Source organism: Etheostoma spectabile, chromosome 18, assembly GCF_008692095.1.
Source record: "Etheostoma spectabile isolate EspeVRDwgs_2016 chromosome 18, UIUC_Espe_1.0, whole genome shotgun sequence".
Taxonomy (NCBI): Eukaryota; Metazoa; Chordata; class Actinopteri; order Perciformes; family Percidae; genus Etheostoma; species Etheostoma spectabile.
In genome coordinates, this window is record NC_045750.1 from 26,741,793 (window position 1) to 26,754,922 (window position 13,130).

A 13,130-nucleotide genomic window follows, 5' to 3' on the forward strand; every position below is an offset into this window, starting at 1 on the left:
GAAAGTGGATGCAGAAGTGGGAGCAAGAAGGGAACAAAGAGAGAGAACCCCCTAGGTTATCTGTGCATTAGCAGACTGCTTTTGTGCGTTTCATGCAGACGACTAATGGATAAGATAGAGTGAGTCAGAGCTTTATCAGAGACGAGCACAGAGCTTTTCTTCTCCCCCACTCACATGCATGACACCTTGGCCCCCTCTCCACCCCTCATTAAAGCTGCTAATGCTAATTCATCCCACCGTTAGCGTTATTAATGCACTTCGCTTTGCAACTGTGTAAAGGGGACAGGCTGCTCAGATGCCGCTCTCATCCATTCACTTGTTGCTTTTCAGTTTTTTTTTAGGGGCTGTATGAAAAGTATTTGTGCTGGGCGGGGGGCTTAAACTAACTTTACATTTCATTAAAAAGACTGTATTTGTTTTTGTAGAAACAACTTGCACATGCACAAAGTCTTTTGTGCAGGTGCTTTGGAAAATATCAACTTGGAACAACTTTTGATGAAAGTCAAGAGGGACTGAAACGTGAGTTTTCTGTAAATAAATGGGGGTGCTATAGCAAAAGCAGAGTGCAGGATTTTTTCTTTTCTTTGTTCCACATTAAAAAGACTGCAGAAACAGATATTAATGTGACAAATTATTGGAGCGCCAAGTTCCTTATCAAGAGTCAAACACCAGACGTTCATCAAGGCGAGCACGGTTCGAGTCCCGTTTTAAAACGAAACTAAACAGCGAGTTTTTTTGTTTTTTTACTCCGCAAATGTCATGTTCAGTATCACAGTAATAACCTGAAGTTAACCCTAACCCTCTTGAACACTACAGTAGGCTATATGCTGGGGGGGGTCTTGACCTCTAGGCTATATGCCAATGTTGTTTTCAATAAAAAAAACATTTGCACAAAGCAAGCTAATCCACTTTTCCATGTTGATAAGAGCATTAAAATGAGAAAAAATAATGGGACAAAAAAAACTCAAGTGACATTAAGAATAGATAAAATTGTGTGGTTAATCACGATTAAATATTCGTTTGACAACACTGGTTTTGACAATTTCAAGAAGAATTGTGAGTAAGGAATCCAGCAACTCAACATTGCTCCAGGTTTTCTTATGTATTTCAGGCACGGCCCAATACTCACAAAACATAACCAAATGCATGAGAACCGGGGGCCTTTTGTCAACGCTCTGATTGCTTCCTGTGTGATTGAAAGGGGAAAACATTTTATCTTGAAAACACATAACATTTTCAGGGTCTTAGTTAACCCTAATGGAAGCATGAAACAGAAAATTTGTTTTGGAAAGGACCAGGTAAAAGCATTCATTTGTGCAAGATGGAAAGGCTCCTCTAAAACTAGTGTGACATTGGTCCTCTTGTTACAGTCAATTTTCTTTTTGCTTTCATGCCAGCGTTCATTTAGAAGGGCAAGGTTGTGTGTATTGGTGAATAATAAAGATCTTCTTTTTTCTTCAAATGCATATTCTTATTGAATAATAATGAGTAATGAATTCCCAGGCTCCTAGACGGATTATGCTGTCTTGTTACCCTGGGTTCAAACCTGGTGTGTTGGGGCCTCGCTTTCCCAGCAAACACTTTATCTGTGTACAGTAGGCCTACATCATGTATCTATGGAATTAGTTTTGGGACTTTAAAGTCCAAGCAAAACTTCTCAAGTACGTAATAAAAATCAATAACCAAAGCAAAAAAAAAACAAAGAAGTTTTAGTTGTCAACAGAAAACTCAGATTGGACAGATAACTGTCTGGAGTTTCCCTGCAGAGATCTGAGGACCAGGTAACCATAGTCCTTCAATTGGACAGATGTCTAGCTAGCTGTCTGGATTACCCTGCGAGATCTGAGGACCGGTAACCATAGTCCTCAGATTGGACAGTAGTCTAGCTAGCTGTCTGGAGTTACCCTGCAGAGATCTGAGGACCAGGTAACCATAGTCCCATTGGACAGATAGTCAGCTAGCTGTCTGGATTACCCTGCAGAGATCTGAGGACAGGTAACCATAGTCCTCAGATTGGACAGATAGTCTAGCTAGCTGTCTGGATTTACCCTGCAGAGATCTGAGGACCAGGTAACCATAGTCCTCAGATTGGACAGATAGTCTAGCTAGCTGTCTGGATTTACCCTGCAGAGATCTGAGACCAGGTAACCATATCCTCAATTGGACAGATAGTCTAGCTAGCTGTCTGGATTTACCCTGCAGAGATCTGAGGACCAGGTAACCAGTCCTCGAGTGGACAGATAGTCTAGCAGCTGTCTGGATTTACCCTGCAAGATCTAGGACCAGGTAACCATAGTCCTCAGATTGGACAGATAGCCTAGCTAGCTGTCTGGTTACCCTGCAGAGATCTGAGGACCAGGTAACCATAGTCCTCGATTGGACAGATAGTCTAGCTAGCTGTCTGGATTTACCCTGGCAGATCTGAGGACCAGGTAACCAAGTCCTCAGATTACAGATAGTCTAGCTAGCTGTCTGGAGTTACCCTGCAGAGACCTGAGGACCAGGTAAATATAGACCTCAGAAATCCACCGGAGGTTAGAATGCCAACACTAAGTTTAATTTCATGGAGTGTTTCTGATAAAAATCACCACTGGCAACTCATAACACCAGTTGCTGGAGCACAGAGATCTGAATGAATTGCACAGAAATGTTGACATATGAAAATGAAGTGTTGTATTTTGTGTTAAGAAGACTAAAGCCCTATGTGGACTGAACTAGTATTACCAGGAGACCTTATGTGAAATGACCCCCACATGTCTATGTTTTAAGCAAAATAGGGTAGGTAATTTGCAGTGAACTTATTATTATTATTATAAACTACTAATACTAGTCCCGAGTAAATAGAGTCTACAGCCAAGCTAGCCACTCTGTACTCAAAGAGATATTTTGCTGATTTAAATCCAGCTCTGTGTCATGGCAGTGTGGGCAGTGTGTGTAGATGAGCAGTGTGTGCAGTGGTGGAATGCAACAATCGGATATCTTTAGTTACTTCACAAATTAAGATTTTTGCACACAAAACACATAGTCTATAAAATATGATGTTGTGTTATAAACTAACCCAACATTATACTGTGTATGGGCTAAGTCTAAGCTTTTGATCGTTTTTAATTTCTAATATGCAAGGATTTTTCTGCATTGAGTACTTTAACTTTTGATACTTTAAGTACATTTGTTTTTACTTCTTTGACTTAAGTAAAGGATCTGAATACTTCCCCCGTGGCCGCGCCGAGCAGCAGAGTTCTACTGAGATGATTTTGCGTTACCTGGCGGATTACTGCGGGCCACGCTCTGTTCACGGCCTGGCACCACACACTGTTCCTCTAAACACACTGCCCACACACACATGACAGAGCTGGATTAAAGTATCCCTTCAAGCTAAAGTCATTAGGATTCATCTTCTTTGGGTAAAGTGTGAACACATTAATTATTTTAGACTGGACCAACGTGGTGGACTATCAGAACTACATTGTCATCCCTAGAGCAAGTGCCCTGCCCAAAAACAAGAAACCTTTACTGTACAGTGACAACCAAGAGTTCTCCATTTGAAGTTTTCAAGAACTAGATTCTGCTTGATTAGCATATACTATCACCCTTGATATGATCAAAGTTCATGAAAGGAAAAAAATAATATCTTCTAGTCTTCAGTGAGTAAAAAATCAGTCAATCAAAGCTGCACCCCAGCAATTTAATATTGGACTTTCATAAAGTTGGGGGACTCACAAATGTCAGATTTTTCTAAACTGAAGCAGCAGAGGCTGAGATGTCCTGACTTCAAAAACACAAAATCCTACACTTGGCATAATGCTACTAAGTGGCATCAGACCTGACCCTGGTGACATCGTCAGGGTTATTTTGGAAACCTTTCCGGAGCCACAGAAAAAAAAATATGTACAGTATATATATATGCTATATGTATAAGTAAACTATTGCTAAGTAGAAAATCACGTAACTGATTATTGACTACCTTCTCAAGGATCTTGGAGAGAAAGGGAAGGCCTATAGTTTGCTAAGACCTCAGGGTCGAGGGAGGTTTTTTTCAGAAGAGTTTTTATCACAGCTACTTTAAATGAACCATAAATATAGACTTATTGATCATATCTAGTAATTGAGTGTTGACCACGGGTACATAACCTGTTAATAGAGACACATTGATCATATGTAGTAATGGAGTGTTAACTAATGCTTCTTTAAGTAGCCTCGTTGGGATGGGGTCTAAGAGACAGGTAGATGGCTTAGCTGAAGAGACCTTTAACATTAACTGTTGGAGGCCTATAGGACCGAAGCAGTATAAGTATATGTCATATGTCTTGTTCTTTCTAGTAGTCCTGTATTTAAAGGTGAACCATTAAAATTTGAGGGCAAAAGGTGATGAATTTGATCTCTAATTGTTGTAATTGTATCATTAAAGAAGCTCATAAAGTGGTTACTACTCAGAGCTCTAGGAACATATGGCTCAATAGAGCTGGGACTCTGTCAACCTGGCTACAGTGCTGAAAACCTGGGGTTGTTCTTATTTTCTTCTATTAGTGATGAGTAATAATCTGCCATTTCTGAGGGCCTTCCTATATATGTGCCAATCTAAACAAAATGCTTCTAGTATAATATATAGTATATGGACACTTTGACATGGGACTGCCAGGGATCACACCACCGACTTTCTGCATGGCAGCCAACCACTGAGCCACCTCTCAAACTTCTATTTCCACTTTCATCATTTACAATCTTGTTTTTCTTTTGTAGTTTTAGTATATGTTTTGAGGATGATTTGTTGAATACACATTTATAAGATCAACCTTTCAAGTACAAAAGTAACTGTTTTTTACCAAATTTTCATAATGAGCCAAAGAACCAAACGGAATTTTCCAATTGCAACTCTGGGGGCACTGAACCTCCGAGCTGCCCCCAGTGCTGAGCCATCGGAGTCTAAGTGGGTCTGAGTGTTTATCTGATGAGCAGGTGGCACCTTGTATGGCAGCCTGTGAATGTGTGTGAATGTGTGTGAATGTGTGTGAATGTGTGTGAATGTGTGTGAATGTGTGTGAATGGTTCCTGTACTATGGACAAGCGTTTTGAGTAGTCGTTAAGACTAGAATCGCGCTATATAAAAACAGTCCATTACAGTCCATATGTTAGTTTCTGATGTACCTATGATCTGATGCTGTCCCCATATTTGTTTTTAGCTAAAAGCCTAAATCACAATGTTCTATTATGAACCTCTGAATATCTGAAGGCAAACAAATTATATAATTTAATACAAGCTTTATTGAATACTAAAGCTTGTGACAGACATTGCATGACTTCTCAATACTAATAATCGTGTTGACAAAAACCTCAGTGGGCATATTCATACACTCTGGCAGAATATTACCATTGTGTGAGGGCCACATCTTTGTTATGCTGGAGCATATTCCCGGGCCTACACCATCACTTATGCTGTGCTGGTTTACTCATTTGTTCAACTTACTTAGTAGGGGCCACTTAAGGGAGAACATAACAATATCAAATGGGCTTAGTCAGCAGGCTAGCATATGATCATCGCACAAAACATCTCAGCAAGGCAAACAAACAGCTCCCTCTAATGATTTCCCATGAAGCCATTTATATATTTCTAAATGGGCCGGAGTCACACTCGACCTGTTTCATGTGCTATTGACTGCCAGTGGTAATGTGGTGCAGTGGAAGCGGTCACGGTGTGCTAGTTTTTACTTATTTATTTATTTTTTTACATCAGTGTTCCCATCAGTACGACACCCACTCGGTGTATTATTAAAGACATGTCTTCACTCATGTCAATATCATATCTTTACTTTAGGATTGTGTTGTCCCTGTATTGGCTGTCCCTTCTACCCCTTGTCTTTGTCTCATTCAAACCTGAATAACATATATAGTTCCAGTGCAAAATCATCCCAAAAACCTTTTATAATTTCCAAGTGTGCTTCCCTCCAACGGCTTTAAAGCCAATAACAGCCTGTGCGTAATGACGCCACATGCTGTTTTCGGATCAAATTGGTATATTAAATTGATTTTAGACATTTTAAGGTGTTCCCTATCGTTTTCGCACTGAATCGCACAACATTCAAGCAACAACAAAGTTTTTCTACCAACATATGATCAATATTGGACAAGTTGTAATAGTGTTTATGTGCCAGCTGATAGAGACATATCAAGCTATAATAAGAATAATCAACACATTGCTATGATGATGCAGATGCAACTTGTCTTTTGTGCCCCCCCCCCCGGCACCGCTGCAAGACTCTTTTTTTGAGACATGTCTCTCTGTTCGAGCGTCTTCCATTGACTCCGCAGGACGTCCCACGGCTTGTCCAAACAGTTGTCGGCCATTTCCTTCACGAGTTCCTGATAAATCAAATTCTGAAAGTCTCTCGTCTCCTCGTCCGTCCACGTCCATCTGTCTTTGTTGACCCCCCCCCCCCATGTGTGCAGACAGAGAGGAAATACGGGCGGAAATGAACTAAAACTTCTTCTTCTTCTTCGTTTTGTGGCGGGTTGCAACCATAAAATCACCTCAACCTTAATCGCAATGCTCCCTCTCTTTATTCACTCTCTAGCTCACTCGACCAATGTTGGCTCTCTGACGTCTCAAATGCATTTTCTTCGTCATAAAACATAAAATATTTTAAATACTGCATTGTTTACATCCATGCTTAATAGTCTGCTGTCTTCTTCACTGTCTTTGCTGGCATATTGCAGCCTATCTTGCCGTGTCACCACCACCTGTTGATTACTGAAGTAGTGTGACACCATTGGTAGGACTGTGTTCTGCATGAATGTGCTTCCCTGTGCGTGCATGAGATATACAAAACAGGGACTCACTCACAGAAAAACAGCTCCATAGCGCTACTAGAGGTCTAAAACTCCGCAGGGAAACTTTAAGTTATTTACAATCAGTTCCCCTAACTCTCATAACTGAGTGAGTATTACATAAAGGGCATAAATATGTTGGCTCACCCTGGCCATGGTCTTGGTTCATAAATTTGCAGAGGCCATATGTTTTATGACGAGGCAGCAGTCTATGGACAGAAGCAATCTAGGATGTTCTGAGTGGCTGTTATTTCTTTGTTATCTTTGTGTTATTGGATGATATAGAGGTGAGTGGCAGGAGAAATGGGGGTCAGGGAGTGGAGGTCAAGCAACAAACACTGTGCACCTGGATCCCAGATTTGAAGCCTTTTTCCAAGTAGCTTTTGTTGATGTGGGGCATGATCAGGGGTTGATGCATAGACTGTTTAAGTGAAGCCAAAACAACTGGATCACCCCCTGGTGGCTGGCTGCAATATTTGGCATACATCGCACCCCCTCATTATTACCGGATGGGATATGGACAAAACACAAAAAATCAAAGTAAATGTAGAATAATTGTTTTTCAATGATTTTCTGTCTATTTAGGATGTTCTTATCCAATGGATACGTTTGTTTTTTTTATTAGTTATTTGATGTGATTAAAACAGGGTGAAACATTATGATTGACAGCTGTGATTAACCTGCGATTGGTCAGGTGGTTGTATGGACAGGACGTTAAGCGGCTCCACCACCTGATCACTACTGTGCACTTTTGTACAGTACGAGGAAGTGGAGTCCATCTTAATATACAGTCTCAGGATATGACCCATTGTGTCCCTGATGTCTTTAAGCCCCTGTCCAATGCAAATCTCCAACGTTTGCTGTTGGTTTCCATCAGTGATCCACCCCTGCAGCCTGTAGTTTCCTGCCCACTGGAAATTACCCATTTTCTGATTTATTGCCTCAGGTTGTGCTCTCTCTCCAGCCCACCCACATTGCCCATCTCCTGGTGTTGGCTGAACACTTTCCCACCACCAACGCTTTGACTGACCGCCCAAATCCAGCTAATGATAACTATAAACTTGAATTGAAGCAACGTTTCTGTGACTCTGTATGCTTTCTCCCTGTAGGCTGGACCAGATCCCATCGGCTTTATCTCCCAGATTCTCCAGCGTTTGACCCTTGGGTTAGACTCTTCTGTTGTACCTGCTGGGCTCCTGGTTGTCCCTGCCTGCTTGGCTGTGCTGAGTGATGAAGATCCCTCTGTGGAACCTGGTGGTGCTGCTGGCATGTCTCTTCACCCCTGGACGCAGTGACTGCCAGGAGGACTGTGTGGCCTGTGGCTTGCTCTTTCAGCAGCAGCAGCAGATGCAGCAAGCCTTCAACACCGTGGTGAGTGTGTGTGTATGTGTGTGAAAGTGTGTGAAAGTGTGTGTGTGTGTGTGTGTGTGTGTCACTGTTTGTTGTTGTGAGTCACTGTTGATAAGAACGTCAGTCTTGTCAACATTGTAGTGTGTGTGTGTGTGTGTGTGTGTGTGTGTGGGGGGGTACAGCAGCACTGTGTTCGTGATTGTATGAGTAAGTTATCTTGAATCATGATAAGAGCTTCTGTAATACGTTCTATCTACACGTTTTTTGCCCGTGTATATGGGAGTAACTATAGGGTTATATTGAATGTTTTAAAGCAGTCCCTGAAAGTATTTAACAAATAATGAATATGCGTGGGTTGCTTCTCCATATGTTTTTTTTTTAAGATTATTTTCTGGGCTTTTATTGTCAAGACAGCTCAAGCTATGAAAGGAGAGAGAAGGGTGAATGACATGCAGCATAGGCCCACAGGTTGGAGTTGAACCCGGGCCCTCTGCATCGAGGAGTAAACCTCTATAGACGGGCACCCACTCTACCAACTGAGCCCTCCGGGTGCCCCTTCTCCCATTGTCTTTAAAATTTTCTATTATGAAATAGCCATTAAAATAAAGGCTTTTAATAATTTTCAGGCTTTTTTTCTATACTTAACTGAATTCCCAACCCCAAAGAGCACCTTCAGTCATCCAACTGAACTTCCTGAGCACCCTGGACCTTGTTGTCTTGCCAATGAATTTTATTCTTGGGGAGCCATTGTGGTCGATGGGCTAAAACGAGTACCAAGTAAACAGTTTCTGTCAATTAAAGGCAAAATGCCTCCCCACAAATCTTTTAAAACTTTTTTGGGGTAAAATCTCTAGTTGTGTACCCAGTGGTAGTCAAAAAAGGGACTGTGGTACGTACTGCACATTGTTAACACACATTTATAATAGCAAAGCTGTTCTATTTGCCAACTAACAAGACTAAGCAGGGATTCAGATTGAATACAAAAAGTCAGGGAATCCCCAGAGTCAGTAAGCTTCATTCTCTGGTGACTCTTGGGCTGATCAGTGATGAACCCCTTATGGCTGTTTTTAAAACAGTTGGCATTGTACCAGGCAAACTTGATATTACTTCTGTCTCATACTGGTAAGCGGAGATTATTTGCAGGTGTGATTATCTGCCCTTGTGCAATGCTTCGTGACCAACATGAAGATACCAGCCTCTGCACTGAGAGAATGCGATTGCTCTCCAAACTCAAACCAAAACTTCAGTGCAGCACACAATCTCATTTCCAAACAGTGCAAGACACGTCAGCGGGTAAAAATAGTCTGTGGGCGTCCATGAATAGCTGGAGGATGGCTAATTTAGCTGATAATGATGCAGAGAAAGACAGCTGGGACCTTTTTGGGAGTTGTAATGGAACTCTGTAATTGACTGCTGCTCAGTGTCATCAGCCCCGGCATACATCGGAGACTGACACATTTTATCAGCTCCTCATTGTGATAGCTGCTTTCCCATCGAGCCACAGATGGAATCCACGGAGCAATTCCATTGTTTCCCACTCCAGACTGAAAGAGTGTCTGTGAAGCTGTCGGTGTTTGTTATAATGACAGGACCCATTGATTTATTAGTGTGCATACCTACACACTCAACACATCCAGACATACACACACAGCAGCATTTCATAATATCTGACCTTCCACCAACTACGTTCATTGTGTAATGCTAATCCTAAAGATAAATGCCAGCTTTTGTTTACAGTTGTGCTAATCATCTGTGCTACAGCTGTTATTGTATAATTCTGAGCAGCTTCTGCATATTGTCTTTTGTAAATATAAAAAGCAGGATCTTTGTTGTTGTAGAGGGCATTTGGCCTTCCACATAGAGATGTCTGGTATTTAAGCCCACCTGCCAATACAACTTTACTCAACTTTACTGTCAATTGTCTGAATTGTCATTTGTCCAACAACGGTTTAGCCACAGGTGGCAACAGCCAATATTTCAGAGTTGTGTCTAGATGCTAACTCAAGATTTGGGAAATTCTTGTGAGATGGTTGAGGTAATTGACCTCAAATGGTTAAGGGTAATTGGTAGAGGGTAGCCACTGTCCTTTTTTACATATTAATGACCTCAAATGGTTAAGTTTCGGATAGGTGGTGTAGAGTTGAGAGACAATGTCTATGTAGACATTGTTTATCTACATGTGAATGCAAGTACATTAAAAAAAAGCAAATTAAAAGCTAAATCAGCATTAGACAAAAGCCGATGGGTTCTGAGATTCCAGCCAATGTCTTCCTCTCCACATGACTGTTTGCCTGCATGTAACCAAAGCCCACTCCAATATGATTGGTCATTACTACTCAGACTACAAATTGAAACCAGAAGGCTTCCAATAACAAATCTTGTCCCATTGCCAGCAGATCCTGCATTCATATGCAAATATCTGTTGGGTTATTCTATCCACTCCAGCCCAGGTTTTACAGGGATTTATAGCCTGTACACATAGCCGATGTAGATGACAATCATCTTCTCAAAATTATTACTGCAATACATCTATCTGGTGTTGGTATTGAGTGAAATCTGATGCTAAATTGTATTTTAAATCAAAACCTACATTGTCTTTTACCCCTGCTTCCAATTTAAATGTTTAGCTTTATGCCAAACAATGGCAGTGTAAATGTTGCATAGCCGGTTCATGCCATGAAAATGAACTTATCACACTTATCATAGATGTTTTGGTTCTTTTTTTATGAGCCGCCCTTTCCCCAGACAAGAATGTCAATACTGGACGACTCTGAAAAATTCTGGATCAAGTTCAATGACATTTTATTAATCTTTAATGCCAACGATTGTAGAATTCCCTCTTCCTACAATATCTTCCCACAGAAACCACAGTATGGTCATGGTGGTTTTAGCAAAATAAACTATGGTTAAGGTATGGCTAGGGTTAAGCAACTACAACACTTGGTTAAGAGTAGGAAAGGATTGTTGTAAAGGTAAACAGGAGCAGGGCCGGAGTGGGCCACTTCTAGCCCGGGAGTTTCAGACCCAAGCCCGGCCCACTTTTTCCATGGCGGGGGAAGTTTTTTATTAGGTTGACAATGATGTTAGTTGAATAATTACGTTGCTAATGCTAATCATTAGGCCTAGGCTATATCTCTTTTTACCAGCTGCCACTTGTGTTTGTCCTCTTGAAAATAAATTGGTGGGCTTGGCACATTTGGCAGCATCCTTCTCCGATGCCTTTTGCTTTTTCAACCTGGCTTTTTCAGCCCCTCCTGGCCTCTTTCTCCCATCCATCGTCCCTGCAGGTATCGTTACTGTAGGGCCAACTAACTCTATTTGGGAGGGGAGAACTCCCTCACATGGTACAACCCATGCAGGGCTGCGGTGTCAGAATGCAGAACGTGTGAGAGAAGATATACTAACGTGACAAATCCTTGACCGGCCCAAAAGGGAAGCGGCATTCTCCTGATTCTCCCTATTACCCACCCCGGGCCAGAACAGGAGGCAAACTACTCCTGCATGCCAATCAGACAAGCTACACGCCAATCCACCACACCGACCTTCAAACCCTTACTCGAGTCATAAAGGGCATAGTCTATATCAGATTGTTTAGTTCCACCAGATGTCCTTCATTTAGGCCGGATGTCCTTTAACTTCCACTTTCTTTGTGTTGGCATTTGAAACTGTGGTGGAGTTTTGAGGACTATGGTTACCTGGTCCTCAGATCTCTGCAGGGTAAATCCAACAGCTGCTAGACTATCTGTCCATCTAGGACTATGGTTACCTGGTCCTCAGATCTCTGCAGGGTAAATCCAGACAGCTAGCTAGACTATCTGTCCAATCTGAGGACTATGGTTACCTGGTCCTCAGATCTCTGCAGGTTAAATCCAGACAGCTAGCAAGACTATCTGTCCAATCTGAGGACTATGTTTACCTGGTCCTCAGATCTCTGCAGGGTAAATCCAGACAGCTACAAACTATCTGTCCAATCTGAGACTATGGTTACCTGGTCCTCAGATCTCTGCAGGGTAATCCAGACAGCTAGCTAGACTATCTTCCAATCGGGGACTATGGTTACCTGGTCCTATCTCTGCAGGGTAAATCCACAGCTAGCTAGACTATCTGTCCAATCTGAGAGACTATGGTTACCTGGTCCTCAGATCTCTGCGGGTAAATCCAGACAGCTAGCAAGACTATCTTTCCAATCTGAGGACTATGGTTACCTGGTCCTCAGATCTCTGCAGGTAAATCCGACAGCTAGCTAGCACTATCTTTCAATCGGGGACAATGGTTACCTGGTCCTCAGATCTGCAGGGTAAATCCAGACAGCTAGCTAGACTATCTGCCAATCAAGTTTTGATGGTGGCACACGACTACAACAACCTTTGAACGTACACAAGTTCCACCAAAATCAAGTTCCTTCCCGAGGTTATTTTGCAGAAGCACCGTTAAAAAAGGCCAATAAACCAGAGCTACAGAGATACTGTACATAAAAATACATCATGTTTTCCTTTTGGTTTAATCCTTGAATGTTGGATCAGTCAGTGTTACTAGACTTCCTTTTTGTTTTAGTCGCATTAAGGGATCCCAGATGGTCTTGTGAGCATTACCATGGCCATCAGCCATTCATGTGTGCAGACTCTGGAATTGTACCAAGGGGTGGCCAGTTGCATTTCAAGGGTGACCCTTCCCATTTTGTTATGCCAACACGCTGAACTGCTCAGTACGTGAGGGGCTTCTTCACCTTAACCCAACTACAACCTTATCCTAATTTGTGTTTTAATGACTTGTGACAAAGGTCCCCAGCCAGAATTGAACCAGGGAAGATGTGAATAGTCTAACCTTGACATTATATCTAAATACCTTGAACCATAGTCTCCTGACAAAATAAAGCCTTTGGAGCATCGTCACTATGGAAGATTCTCACATCATTTTCATCCAAGCATGTATATACACACGCGTGCACACACACACAC

General features: G+C 41.9%; 1 protein-coding gene across 2 annotated transcripts in view; it reads left to right on the top strand.

Moving 5' to 3' along the window:
• The window catches only part of pnocb (prepronociceptin b), a 31,789-nt gene that overhangs the window by 11,948 nt on the left and 6,711 nt on the right, over positions 1 to 13,130 (top strand). For both annotated transcript variants that reach the window (XM_032542547.1, XM_032542545.1), the window contains exon 2: positions 7,932 to 8,193. In XM_032542547.1, coding sequence (XP_032398438.1) covers positions 8,053 to 8,193 — 141 coding nt within the window. In that variant the 5' untranslated portion in view covers positions 7,932 to 8,052. The remainder of the gene's footprint in view (positions 1 to 7,931; positions 8,194 to 13,130) is intronic.